The following is a 15,381-nucleotide window of genomic DNA, read 5'->3' as shown; positions in this document are numbered from 1 at the left end:
TATCTGATAACAGCACTGGCCCCTGTTCACCCAACATCTAGTTTGATTGTGTGTGTGTGTGTGTGTGTGTGTGTGTGTGTGTGTGTGCGTGCGTGTGTGTGTGCGTGTGTGTGTGTGTAAGGGTTTATGTTTGTGTGCACGGCGTAAAGACAATAGACACTTTCCTTTGTGTGTTATTTGGAATAATTAACATTTGATAGATAATGGCTTTGCGGGAAGTGTGTGTGTGTGTCTGTGTGTGTGTGTGTATGCTGGAACCATTTCAAGTATTTCATTTCAAATGTAAGATAAAGCTATCATCTTTATTAATAGCGCTGGGTATCTTTTAGGTTTTATTAGTTCTGATTCTTCGTATCGATTTCGCAGATTATTCCTAGTTACTCATGTCTCTAAGTTGTGGCCAATTATTTCAACAAGAAACAAAACCAGATGATGAGCAACATTTTTATCACATCCTGTGAATCCTGTCAGTCACACAATCAGGCAACATTACAGTCAGATGCTTTGACCAAATACCTTCAACTCTAATGACACTCCCTTCAGTCTCAGCTCTACGTTGTGTTTAGTGCTTATTAGAAAATGTTAGAAAGCAAACACACTAATCTTGGATGGTGAATGTGGTAGCTAAATTTTATACCCACTGAACACCTACGTGTTAGCACATTAGCATTTAGCTCAAAGTGCTGCTGTGCCTGAGTCTTAGTCTCAGTACTGTGGATCAGCTACCTGTGGATTTGGCAACAACATCATCAACTCCTGGGTTCATACTCTACAGTACAGGAACAGGCATTGGTTTTTTTTTTTTCAGCAGATCAGTTTTGAATATCACAGTGACCATCACTGACCTGCTGTGGAATTGGAGATCATTGGAGATATGATATAAGATAAGATATAAGATAAGATATAAACTACTTATGTCCCTGTTCAGAAAAGTGACAGCAGAGGGCACACGTGATTTTTCGTTCCTTTTTCTTCTGGCAGTGGGACCTAGAGTCTCCTACCAGATGTCGGTAGTTGGACTTAGTGAAGGGGTGGATGGGGTCATTATAGACCTGAGTTGCCTTTTTGGTTATGGGTCAGTTATATAGGTCTGCAAGTTGCAGTTGCTTGTTCCCAGTGATCTTGCTGGCAGGATACATCTGGCAACATGCTTGTGCCTCTTCTGGCTCAGTATACGCCCCAGTTCCATGGCCCAAGTCTGACCCATATATACCAAGATTGTCAGATGCTACTTTTGGTGCACACAGGACAACAGCCGGAATCTATCCAGATGTGGAATTATATGGGCCAGACTTGGGCCATGGAGCCAGAGTGTATACTGGGCCAGAAGTGTTTTTTTGCTCTCTGGGCTGGTTCACCACCTGGGTCAGTTTGTCCCTGTACCTAACTGAGAGGTTCCCACACCAGGAACTGACAGTAGAGGTGAGAACACTCAGTGAGCGACCTGCAGACCAGACCATGGTGAAGGTCTGTTTGCTGGTGTTGAAGCTCCTCAGTTTCCTGAGGACAGAGAGCTGCTGGCTTGCTTTTCTATGAATGTGGTCTCAATTGATCTGAAAGGCGAGTCTATTAGCAATAACTGTTCCCAGATATTTGAAGTGAGAGACCTGATCCAATTCCTGCAGCTCAGGTAAGATGGGTTTACAAACCTGGTGGAGTCCTCCTCCAGAGACAACAGCAGCTCTCACCAGAGAACAGTTTTCACTGTTTTCACATTCGTAGAAATTGTCAAACCACTTTACAAAGATGTGGGTAAATAGCAACATAAAGTCTGTCTACTTAAATCCATCTACTCCTTTTTATAATAAGTCAGTATAAAATCTGTTTGATGAACCTGTCTTCGTCTGCAGGCCAAACCAACAAATGCAGGAAAATTGTACGTAAATTTACATAAAATCACATATTATAGATATAGGTAAAAGTGGTGTTATTATCCTTTCAATTCAAAACACAATGTATAGATAAGATTTGGGAAATAGTGAATGGTCTGATTTGATTCATTTGGACTTGAGAGAGAAGGGAAGGAGAGAAGGAATGTGAGACGGCCTGGAGGAGGAGGGACGATAGGTTAGAACGAGGCAAAGAGACATAAAGAGATGATTGAGGACAGCAGAAATGAAACAGGAAGGAAGGTGAAGAAAGAAAAGTATCAGGAGGAGAGGAAGAAGATGAGATGAGCGTTTTTGTTCATAATCCATCTTTGTGTGTGTGTGTGTGTGTGTGTGTGTGTGTGTGTGTGTGTGTGTGTCCAGCCGTAGCTAGCTAGTCCCTGCATGACCATCTGCCACAGCTTTGATCAGCCTCCGTGAACAGTCCTTTGTCAGCTGCATTGCTCTGTGTGTGTGTGTGTGTGTCCACCTGCTTGCTCTGCTTCTTTAACAGACTCTACTGAGTCTACTAATTGAACACAAAGAAACAATCTGACTGATCTCTCTCTCTGTCTGCATCTGTTTCTTTATGTGGCCACTGAAACCAGAGGAAACGCTCAGTAACTGAAGGTGTAGCTCTGCCTCAGGGTTTAGCTCCTCCCACTCCACAGCCTGTAAGAAGCCAGCCAAGTGTATCCAGGACAGAGGCTGAGGAATCAGATGTACTTAAGGCTGAAGCTAGGTTTACAGTGGCCTCAGAATTTATTCTGACACTTTCCATTTTTCACCTTTTATTGTGATGCAGATTTAAATTGTCATCAGTCTACATTCAATAACCCATAACGATAAAGTGAAAACATGGTTTCTGCTAATTTCTTTAAAATGTGGCTGTGGCTCCAAATCGTGGTCATATAAGGTCCCACAATTCACACTGCATGTCAAGACAAATAAGCAAGCCGTGAAATCCAAGGGACTCTCTGTAGGCCTCCATGATAACGGCAAGGATCAGGGCAAAGGTGTAAAACCCAGGAGCTCAGTGGCCTTAAGTTGGCCGCCCTCAGTCCCACCAAACTGAGCCGCCTGGTAAGACGGGCCTTGACCAGGGATGTGACTAAAACCCAACAGTCAGTAGAGCAGGGGTCAGCAAATAAGTTTTGTCTTGGGCCATTTTTTTTTATCCATTAGATGGCAGCCAAAACATGATCAAAGGCTAATTTAAGAAACTGATTGATTAAAAATCCAGTGTGTGGCGCTGTGGCCCACAGTCACATATTATAAGTTTCACTAATTTACTGAACTATTCTTTTCATATCCCACATGGTATGTCCACTATTTCAGAGGTCTGTCAAGATAATAACATAACCTTTTGGAACTTCCTGACATAACCTTTCAGAATAATGGCTCACAATAGCTTGAACTAAAGCATTGATGGAAAAAAAAATCACTAAAGATGAAGTGATTCTGTGGGTAACTGTTGCTGCCACAACAAAGATGGAAATTTGTTTTAACACTAAACAAAGTGCAAAGTGTACAGACTGTGTCTGTCATTCACTCCCAACAAGTACAGTAAGCATCTTCAGGAGGGGGGAGATTCTCTGTTTGGATGTTATAGCTAAATATGGGACTGTGAGTCTGATATTGTAAGAGTTAAAAAAAAATCCTCAGATTATCAAAATAATCTGGCAGGCTAGATTTTATTGCTGGCTGGCCAGTGTTGGCGTCCAGGCTTCAGCAGTCCTCTGTAGAGATGGAGAACCTGCTGGAAGGATGAACATCCCCGCAGCATCAATCAGGCCTGGATGGTAGAGCAGAGGATACCTTGAGTTAAAAGTCATATGACAGCATATGGCTTTCTCACATCTCACAGAGTTCAGGAAAGGGAACAGGAAGTGCTCACATTTGAAGTAGTTTCTGTGTTTCATTCTTATTCCTGCAGCACTCTATAAAGAAACCTTTCTACAGGTTAACAAAATCCTTACTTACAGAGGAGGTGGGGCTTAGAGCTGTCAGTCATGGGGCATGGAAATAAAATGGGAAGAGCCTTCCGTATGACACACACACACACACACACACACACACACACAGAGTGGAGTCCCCAGGCGTCAGGTGTATTGAAGTACAGAGTGCTGTAAATGGTTTCACTGTGCTTCACTGCTCCCTGATAGGCTGATTGATTTGGTAGGCAGTCCACCGTGACACACACACACACACACACACACACACACACACACACACACACACACACACACACACACACATACAGACCCTGATTATAATATATATGAAAGCATCAATGTTTGATGCACAGTAAACAGTTCATCTCTGCATCCTGTTTCTTTTTGGTCTTTCTCTTCTCTAGCCTAAAATGATGTAAATATGAACGTAGTGACTCAGTTTTATTGTGCTGCTCTGATTGGACAGTTTTTATAAAGTGGTCTTGGATTTCAGTGTAATGTAGGCATTGTTTTGAGCCTGGAGTGTGTCACTGCAGTTTGCTTTTACAAATTGATACATTTAAGAAAGGTATTACAAATTAATTCGATTACATTAGCTTTTAAAGATTCATTAATAGACTCATGTTTTCTAATTATTTCTTTTTACTTATTTTGTCTTAAAATTGTGTATTAATACTTAAATTTCAGCAGAATACATTTAAAATTATTTACTCAGGTTTCTGCCTATCACACTCCATCTGATTTCACTTGTGTGCTGAGTTTTTACATTTACAGTTTCCATATTGTCATTCAGCACATAAACATTAAATGAGGGCCAACCCACACACCCATTGATCATAATGTGTATATTCATACCATATTTACATACATGTCTGCACTGTCAAGTACCCATGTATACACACCAATAAATAACAAAAAAATGAATAGATGGATGGATATGGACACACACACACACACATTAAATTTTAACAAAAGCGTATTCTGAATGGCGTCTCAGATATGAAGCAGCTGTTCTCTTGAATCCTCTGCCTATCTGAAACGTCAGTCAAACACACTCTGGACTTCAAGTGGAAAAAGTTTTTAAAGACCAGAGTCAGAAGTTGTGGAGTTGGTGGATCACTTGTAGATCAGTCTGGTAGTTGTCTCTCAGGTGGAGGAGGAAGTCGGTCACTAAGGTGTGTTCAGGTTCAGTTATCGATGTTTTAAAACCTGGACGTTGTTGCTCTCAAACATCCTTCGGTTTGAGCCGATGAATATTTGCAGACAGACTGTGTCCACTCTTTCAGCCTTTTTAACAGTGGCGATGGGAAATGTGATCTGGGATCTCGCCAAAGAGAAAATAATGGATGAGAGAGACTGACGGAGGTGAAAGAAAGAAATGAAGGGATTCATCAGGAGGTGAGAGAGAGACAGGAAGGCTGGAAAGAAATATTTTTTTCTCGGCCAACTCTGCTGGAATCTAATAGGATTTCCCCCAAAAGGAGGAGGGAGAGAACGAATTAAAAAGATGAGATTTTTATTTCATTGCATTATTATTTTTTTCTGCTATAATCGCCACGGACGGGTTATTATTTCAGGGTCTGGGCGCCTGAGGCGACGCATCTTAATCTCATCTGGAGGTGAGAGTTTGTAATCCCAGTCGCAGGCAGAGGAGGGGTGGGGATTTCTGGGAGGGCATTTATTGCGTTACACACCCTGCATCTGGTGGGACAGTTTATTGCGTTACATGTGGCGCAGCGTTGCTTTATTTTGTCCCCTGAGTTCTGAAGGCGAATGGCAGCATCTGTTGGACCAGAAGCTGCCCCTCATCTGATGGAATTATCTCATCTAAACCAAAACACTTACTGTCAAGGAAAATCTGGGCGGCGTCGCAGCAAAACAAGTTTTTCTGAGACGTCTCGATAAAATTTCAACAAGGACCGAAATTTGTTCCTCATCTCGTCTTCATCTCAGAAAGAGAACGTATTGAACTCTGGGTTTGAACCTGCAGCTGCTGCTGCAGTTTGGATCCATCACTAAGAGGAAACCTCTTAACTCCGCTCTCATTTTAGCTGCTGTGGTTGATGAGGAATGATTTGGTGTTGTTTCAGATACTTTTATTTTTTGTCTGTGTTTTTTTTTTAAATTTTTTTTTTAAAGATTTCTATAAAATCTCAGCAATGCTGCTTTACGCTCCATAAACTGATGAAATTGTGCCACAGTTTTGGGCCAAATAACAGCACACACTCTGACATATACACACATTTATCACATAGTGCCTGTCAGTAACATACCAATCAAACTAAAGCAACATTCAGGCCTGGAATATTATTATTATAATATCCAGAGACATATTCCAGACAGGAACAAAAGGGAGAGTGAGAAAACCAGAAGAAATCAGTTTGTATTCAGCAAAACAAATGAAGCAGGAAGAGTTGAAGGTGCGGAGAGTAAAAGTCACAGATATGTGTACGTATGTGTTGTCAGAAAGACCAGCAGCAGTGTACGAAGCCAGCAGTAACAAGACTGAAAAGACTCAACACAGTTCAACTTTGTGTAAAATTTCAGATGACTGACTGACATTTACCTCCAGCTCCTGACCGAGAGCTGAGGAGAAACAAACCATAACCAGCTCACTGATTTGTATAAACATAAAGAATAATATAATGTCCCCACAGAGACAGAGTGTTTTCCATTAGAGCTGTGATGAGAACTGTGATGTTGGGATGTGACCCACTGAAATGTGACCGATGAAGCTCGGGTCAAACACGGGAATTTTGACTGTCTCTCCATCTCCTGTATGTCAACTTCTACAGCAGTCTATTTCCCATCAGGCCGTTTAGTCACCTCAGAAATCCATGAGTCGTTTGCATTGTGGAAAAGTCCTCGTGATCTTGTGTTTGCATTCATATCTGCAGTATAAGCTTCATTATTTAATGACTGTATTACTCAAAGCAACACCAACTTTACACACACACACACACACACACACACACACACACACACACACACACACACACACACACACACAAACACACACACACATACTTGTACTTCTGTCTTTGTGAGACTCTTTTGTGACACTCATTGACATAATGCATTCCCTAGCCCCTTACCCTGACCTTAACCATCACAACTGAGTGCCTAACCCTAACCCTAACCCTAACCTTAACCTAAACCTAATTCTAACCATAACTCTAAAACCAAGTCTTAACCCTCAAAATGTGATTTGAAGTTGTCTCAAAAAGTGAGGACCAGCCAAAATGTCCTCACTTTCCCAAAATGTCCTCACTCTGTTAGTAAAATATTTTTTTGGTCCTTACTATGTAGCAAGTACAAGTACACACACACACACACACACACACACAAACATAAGCTGTAATTACATAATGAAATACGCATAAGTTTATGATTTTGTTGTTAGTAGTATCAGTAGTACTATACTGTTGTAGTATATTAGGTGTATAGTATAGTATTGACAAAAAAATGTAAATTATTTATAACTTTTAATGATTCACATGTTTACATCACATCACTTTTTGTAAGTAGGGAACTTTGACGCTTTTTCTTCTTCTTCTTTGTGATTTTATTTCACTTTTTTTTCACCCAGAACCTGATTTTTATTACAAACACACAATAATGTGAAAAAAATCCTTCACCAAATGATTAACTGATGAAAACTGTCAAACTCCAGCAATAACTTCCTTCAGTTAGTTTTAAAATTTGTTTTCACTTTTTGAAATTGTCTTCCATGTTTCTCTCTCTCTGCAGAACATCCATGGTCATAAGGGTCCAATCACAGCGGTGTCCTTTGCACCCGATGGCCGTTACCTAGCAACATACTCCAACGCTGATAGCCACATCTCCTTCTGGCAGGTAAATGGCACAAATACAGATGTCAGAAATAATTTCTCCTTCAGAAATCCAAAGTACCTTACAAAAGAAAACAACCAACTAGTTGTTTCAGACGCAGAAACATGTCTTTGTCAGTTTTTTGTCTTTTACAGCTGTATCAACCAGAAAGTGTTAATCTAGCATCAGTACCTTGTACTTGTCAGCTGTATCATATACAGACACACACCAGTACAAATAGATTTCTTACCGAGACTTTAAGGTGCTTTATGTAAGTTTTACTCTTGCTACATAGCCAGCGTTAGCATTAACAGCTGTTTATTTTCCAGTCTTGCCAATATTAAGTCCTCTGAGCAGCTACTTCTTCAAGGCAGCCTGGACTCTACAGCGACTTAGTATCGGAAAGCGATGATAAACAGCTGTTAATGCTAACGTTAGCTACGTAGCAACAGCAAAATTTACACACAACTCCTTTAAGGAGTTAAAGTTTGGCTTTAATTCAAATGCAGAATGAGCATCCAGAAAATATATGTTTACTTATTCATTTATCACTCACTCATTCATTATAACACATTTTGGTATTTTCCCCTGGTTTCTTACATTTAATTTAATCTGAGCATTTATGTATTTATTTTTAATATATTTGTAATAAATTAATTCCAAAGAAAAAGTTGACATACAATAAAGAAATAACATCTAAATACACACTAATACAAAGTAATGTGACCTAATATGCATATACACAGACAGGCGCATATTTCTTATCTTCTTCCCAGAACTGTTATTTTGAATGAAAGGTCTTTACGACCTCTGACACGACTGTCTGCAGACACACACACACACACACACACACACACACACACACACACACACACACTCTCTCTAATGGCATTACTGTAAGCATAAACCGCTGCTAGCGCGCCGGCAAGACGGCTGCTGTGGTAATGAGTTGGCAGACGCTCTGTCGGTGTGTGTGTGCGAGAGGGAGAGGGAGAGGGAGAGAGAGAGAGAGAGAGAGAGAGAAAGAGAGAGAGGGAAAGAGGGAGAGGGAGGGAGGGGCAGTGTCGTCTTAGGAAATGATAGAGTTTCTCCTCGTTGTGTTTTTCCTACACACACACACACACACACACAGAGCTAGCTGTGTCCAGTTTCAGGCTCTGCCCTCTTCACAGGACGCAGCGACTGAAGCCTAATGGGTTAAAGTCAGTGTTTCCTCCGAGGATCCAGCAGGTCCATCGCTAACAGGAACTGGTGATCAAGGTTTTACCAAAATGTTCATTAACTAATTTCTCACTATAAGTACAGACAGTAAAGTTTGTATAGAGTCATCAGTAAGTACCAGAAGAATAGGGATGAGGCAGGTAGAAACTTTAATGAGCAGGAACGTTTCATCTGTGATTCCTCTGATCTGTCTGTTATTAATTGTTGTTACTTTTACAAATAATGCAATAATTCAGTCCAAGTAAACTAAAATAGAAGATTTTGATACTATTGTCACACACGAATTGCTCATATTAATATGCCTGAAATATTATTATCTCAGTGTCCTGATGTAGTTCAGAACAGACCCTGATGCTGAGAGCAGGTTTATGCTACATTCAGGGTTGAGTGGATTAACCTTCTGGGGAGCCAAGGGGCAAAAGGGAGTTGGATGCCCCAGTTTAGCCCCTTTAACTCGTGTTCCTTAATTTGTATGTTGAATCAATGCAAATCTATTCAACAAATGCATCATGTAACAATACTATTAACTGAAAAACTAAAAACTGATATTAATACTGGTGAAAAAGAAAAAACGTATACACCAACAGTCTTCATGGTGGTGACCTGACAATGTTAATTAATTATCCGTTATCATTTCATGTCTTAAAATTGAACTAAAACCAGATGAAACTGGAGCCTTTGAGGCCTTTGGGATCTGCTGGTTAGTAATCCACCCTTGGTGCAGATGGATGTGTCCTAACTTGAGTGGTAAAAAATCAACATCAAACAGATCCTTGCAGCTACAAATACAGTGCAAATTGACCTTTAATCAGCTTCATACTATGAGCCATGGATCAATCAATCAATCAAACTTTGTAGAGCACTTTTCATACAGGTTAGTGCAGTTCAAAGTGCCTCACAGACGACTGATAAGCTAAAAAGAAAAGGACAAATCAAGTAAGAAATCTGACAATGAGATTTAAAAAGCTGAAATGACATAAGCAAACAAAAACAAACATAAGAAAATTAACAATAAAAGAACAGATAAAACAGAATAAAACACAATTAACAACTTAATTACAATAAAATATGTACATAAGAGAAGCTGACTAACGACTGGATCCATGAACATACTGTTTAATGCCAAAGGTACCTTATTATAAGCCCCTTTTACGCAGCCTGTTAAAGGCAGGAATGTTTTCACCTTTATTCCACAAAGTTTTCTTTCAATGATTTAATGATCCTTCATGTTCCTTAACATAAAAGCATAAGAGACTCCTAGATTATTTCATGTGGCTATATCATTATGTTATGGCCGTCACTTTGATTTAATTCAACTTTATCTCTGAGAAAGCTCTAAAAACTACAATACCATGAACCTCAGTTGTGTTGCTATGGGGAAGAAACCAGTCAGAGTTATGAATCAGAGCTGTAGCAATGTTTCAGTGTTACAGTTATGAAAAAAAAAACACGTTGTCATACTGAATTCAACCCAAACTGACCCAGAATCTAAAAGTGAACTGATTTAAACAGCTGAATGTTTCATCAGGTTTCTACAAATCTTTAGCTTCTGCTTGACATTAACATCATTAGTTGTGACAATTGTTTAGCTGAAGCTGGTTAATATGGTCAAATATATACTGGTAGTATATACACTGGTTCCAGTTTGTCCAGTGTGAGAGTCAACTGCTTTTTATAAAGTTTGAAGATGTTGTTTTGAACCTGCTGTTAAACTGTTTAACCAAAAGAAATATTGATTATTGATCAATGGATAATGTATGTATCTGCAGCTTGATGTTTTGTTTGTCGTCCTCAGATGAACACCAGTCTGCTGGGGAGCATCGGGATGCTGAACTCAGCCCCTCAGCTCCGCTGCATCAAGACCTACCAGGTTCCTCCAGTGCAGCCGGCGTCCCCGGGCTCCCAGAATCACCTGAAGCTGGCCCGCCTCATCTGGACCTCCAACCGCAATGTCATCCTGATGGCCCATGATGGCAAGGAGCACCGCTTCATGGTCTAGGCCAGATCTGTATCTCCAGCTGAGCCCCTGTTCTTTTATCTGACAGACCTTTATTTTGTCTCTGAGGCAGAATCAGAAAAGCTTCAGCGTTGATTCATTCATCGGTCACTTTAGTTTTAGCTCCCAGAATGTGTCCCGAGCTGCTGAGTCAATCAGTTAACAGAGTTATTTCATGTGGTTTTCATTCAAACTGCAGAAAAGTAAAACCCAGCTCAGGTTCTGGTTTGGACTGGAAGATTTATTTGGTTTATCTCCCATAGTGATAATTGTGATTGAACTCACTTAAATGTATTTAAAGGCCATGATAGAAGGCTTGTTTACATTTTAGACTGCATTGATGTATTTTTAGTCGTTTACACCTTCTTTTCATTCCTATTTATTTGCTGTCCTGCATGTCACAGATCCCTTCTTTTGCCACAGTCCCACCTTTTTTAGTTGATTTCAGTGCTAATTAAGAGAATCTTATTATTAAATGTTGGAAAATTATTGCAGCCATGTGTGGATTTACTTTGCTGACATATTGACTGGAGCATGGATGTATCACAGCGACTGAAAAATTAACTGATCTTTGCTATTTTTTCCATTTGCTGCTCTTTACATTAAAGTTTATTTGGGAGTGGAAGAGTGAAACAGTATCTTAAGTTTTCACGGCTGGAATGAACCATTTCTAGTTGACTGTTGAGATGTTTAAAAGAAATTCTCCACTGCCCTCTTGAAGCTTTGGTACGCTCCGACCTCTGTAAGACAAGTACACGCTTTTCACATTTGTGTGTTTGTGTGAGCGCTTTGGTGCTTTGCTTTTACTTTTGTGACACCTTGGAAGCTTTTCTATCCTCCCTTAGCTTCACACAGAAATGTGTGTGTATGTGTTTACACCCAAGTGTATTTTCACTGTTAAACACACATTCTCACTTCAGACTGCTCATCCTAAAAGCATGGTTGCAGTAAACCTTTAGATGCTGGAGGTTTGGGATGGGAGGGGTTGTCGGATGCAATTCCATACAGTCCACAAAGAATAACATGGTACTAGAATCAGATTTAAGTCTTAAGATGTATCAGAAATGCAAACAAGGGACGTTCATTCAATTTAGTGGCTCCTTTGTACGTGGAACAATTTGTCAGAAAGGTGCATGAGATATTTTCATAATTATCCAACATGAATTTAGTCATGTAGTCTGAACTCGTCAGATTTGTTCAGCTTTATGAACAACTCTTTGAGGTAGTTTTGTCCATCATCTTGTTGTTCGCATTCAGCTTACTGTCTTCAGCCCCCCTGTTTCATTCAGTCACAGTTTCCATAGTTCCCTGTGTCCACCTGTTGGTCCAAAATCCCACTTTTTCTTGCTCTTCTTCTTCCCATGATGCCGAGTCATTTCACTCGCTTCTTTCTGTCGCTCTCAGGATGTTAAATCTTTCACGAAGGTTTGTATATTTGAAGGAAAACAGCGGCTGCCTCACATGTGTTTTGGGGGATTGTGTGTTTCTTTGCAGATGATGATGCTGTATATTAGACTGATAGATGTGAAGACCTGCTCTTCTTCTTGTAGCTTTTCTGTTGTCATTCATCTTGCACCCCTCACTAGATATAAATGTGTACATATATGGTCAGAACTGCTGTGTAATGTAGCCTGGTGTTAATCTTGTACAGTGTGTGCTGAGCCTGTTTTGTGTATTTATTGTGGCTAACGTGACTGTCTGCCTGGCACTAACTAGCTCTTCAGATGAGCTAATTTCTCATCTGGGTCAATTTAAAATGTGATATTTTCACATTTTGGGTTTGAATTTTTCAACCCTCAGTTATTTGCAAAATGAACTATTACCTATTGTATTTTCCTTTGGTTTTTAACAAGGTAAATGAACTGGCCTACTTTATATAACATTATTTAAAATAATAGTAACATCATCTTATAACATTGAAAATACCTGAACATATAGAAAATCAGGAGAAAACTCAAAATGTTACAATATTCAATGTGCACCTTACTCCATTATTACATGAGTAGTCACTACTCATGGGTCAGGCCACACCCATCATTGAACGCTGCCTTCATTTTGATCTCAGCTATCAGTTTGTGACTGAATCTTTCACAGTTGTGACACTATCGCGCTGACAGACATTTAAACACCTGCCAAACGTCCTGTTACAGTGTCTCCAGGATGACATTTTGTCATGATGACACTTACACACATACACACCGACTCACTAAGTGAAAACAAGAACCAGCCACATGCTGTTGCAGCTGGTAACAACAGGTTATTTTACAGTTCAATATTTATTTTTCTTGTTGCGTTATAAAAGAAAACTGCAACTCTTCTCTGAACTGTTATTAACATTCCTTATTAATAGGAGCAGGTACAGTGAGTCATGAAGTTTCCTGTTAGCCGGCAAGGCAAACAGCTGTAACAGAAGAGGAACTGTTTTTTGGACCTCCAGTGGTTCATCTTCTCATCTTGCTTCAGTGATGTAGGAGTGCACTCCCGGGTGTGCGTCACCACACAATAAAATCACTGCTGCAACAGAGAGTTGATGCCATGTTTTTGCACATTATACCTTCATTGTCAGTCAGGACCATATTGCTTTGAAATGTTGTTTTAGTGCTGAGAGTTTTATGCAGAGAGAGAAGTATATACAGGCATATATACAGATATGATATTTATAAAGTCATATGTTTTCAAATGTGTGTTTGTTGGTTTGTTTGTTAGTTTTCCAGCAGGATTACACAAAAAGTGCTGAACCGGTTTGCACTGAACTTGGTGGAGGGGTGGGTCACAGGCCAGGGAAGAACCCATTATATTTTGGGGTAGATCTGAATCATTTACTATGAATTAGATTTTTTTTTTTCCTCTTAAATCAGGTTTGTGGTGTTTGACATTGGCCTTGCTGGAGGTCTGGAGTCTACTGAGTGCATTTTCTAGTTATCAGACTGCGATTAGATATTTTCACTTTTGCTTTTGTGACTCTTGGAAGCAGCTCACATGTCAGAAGAGTTTGACTTGCTTTGCTTCCATCGTTTGAACTCTTCCTTCTCCTTTCCTTCTCTCCTCTGTCCTCCCTAGTTCCCTTCCTCCATCTCCTGTCAGTTTCATTAGTGCTGTCAGAAAGCTTCTAACACCGTTACACACCTGTAAACGCGAGCGTGTCAAAGCTTTTCACAAGTTCTTCCTCTTGTCAAAAAAAAAAAAAAAAAATATCCAGCAGCTCGTCAGATGGGTTTTTCAAAACACACACACTCACACACACACACACACACACATATACACACACCAAGTTCCAGCCAGCTTTGGTACGACAGGTTCAGACAGCTTTGAGATCTTGATTCTACATTTTCTCTACCACTCTTAACAGTTTGAGAAAATATGTTTTTGGCAGCCTCTCAGGGGAGGAAAGGTGAGAAAAATAAAGAAGGCAGAGAGGAAGAGCTGAAGAGTAAGTAACAAGCGAGGAAGATCAGGTCATCCACCCAGAAAAAGACGGTTCTTTGGTGAAGGTAGTGAACCGAAATGTCTTAAAGAACCTTGTGGTTTTTCACCGAATACAACATGAAACACGTGACACAGTTACTGAGAATGTCTCTCAACACTGCACGTTTTATTGAGTTTAACGTGTTGAACATGTGAAGCAGCTTCTTCACCCTCAGTCAGGATTTGTGCTGTGTGACGATCAGCTGATCATGTGGTTTAGAAAGTCTCAGCTTTCAACAGCAAACTTCTGAATTTCTGAATTTCACACTAAATGTAATCAACATTTTTTCCTTATTGATTTCTGTTTTGATGTGATTATATATAAATAGTTTATAAAGACAGTAAACTCAGTCTAAATATTTAAGAGTGTGTGTGACGTAGTGCATGTATACAGGCTTCCCACAGTTGAATCTACTGTGCATCATAAAAACAACATGTGTTTAAATGTGTTGTTGTTGTTGTTGACGACTTTGTGTTCAATAAAGATGAAAATGAAACTGTCGGATATCTGTCCTCCTGTTTTATTCTCCATATTCTTATCTTTAAATTTACTGCAGCTCCACAATGAAGATGTTTAGACCAAAACATCATATTAAATATATAAACCAGCAGCAAGAGACAGTTTGTATTCATCTGAGTAAATCTGCTCATCAATCTGTTGCATATTCATTCACAAATATACAGTACAGTCTTGTTTTAATGATGCAGCTACTTTGAAATACAACAGATGAGTAACTGCTGTATCTGAACCATGGTCGACCTCAGACGTTCTTACCTGTCAGTGACCTGAAACTGTCACTGTGGTCTGCAGATTGTTGTTACTTTACTTCCTGCAATATTTACAACTTGTCCCCTGTCAGAAAAGTATGGTGGCCCTGAGAGTTCAAAGCACTGCAACCTAAGAAACAAACAAATTGAGAAAAAATCTTCATCAGTTTGACAACTCATGTGCTGCAAATACTCACGACACAACAGAAGTGTTTCCAGGGGACACGGAAAAGTGATGACACACTTGTTCACTGCTTTGAAGCTAAAAACACTGAGC

General features: G+C 39.8%; 1 protein-coding gene across 4 annotated transcripts in view; it reads left to right on the top strand.

The window, feature by feature from the left end:
- Positions 1-14,838, top strand: part of LOC139611920 (WD repeat-containing protein 7) — a 122,388-nt gene extending 107,550 nt beyond the window's left edge. For all 4 annotated transcript variants that reach the window (XM_071466954.1, XM_071466955.1, XM_071466952.1 and 1 more), the window contains 2 exons: positions 7,574-7,678; positions 10,671-14,838. In XM_071466954.1, the coding sequence (XP_071323055.1) occupies positions 7,574-7,678; positions 10,671-10,874 (309 nt within the window). In that variant the 3' untranslated portion in view covers positions 10,875-14,838. The remainder of the gene's footprint in view (positions 1-7,573; positions 7,679-10,670) is intronic.
- Positions 14,839-15,381: the final 543 nt, after the last annotated feature.

Source organism: Trachinotus anak, unplaced genomic scaffold (assembly GCF_046630095.1).
Source record: "Trachinotus anak isolate AG129_WGS33_773 ecotype Australia unplaced genomic scaffold, CSIRO_AGI_Tana_v1 ptg000028l, whole genome shotgun sequence".
In the NCBI taxonomy this organism is placed as follows: domain Eukaryota; kingdom Metazoa; phylum Chordata; class Actinopteri; order Carangiformes; family Carangidae; genus Trachinotus; species Trachinotus anak.
This window is presented reverse-complemented; position numbering and strand designations above follow the sequence as displayed.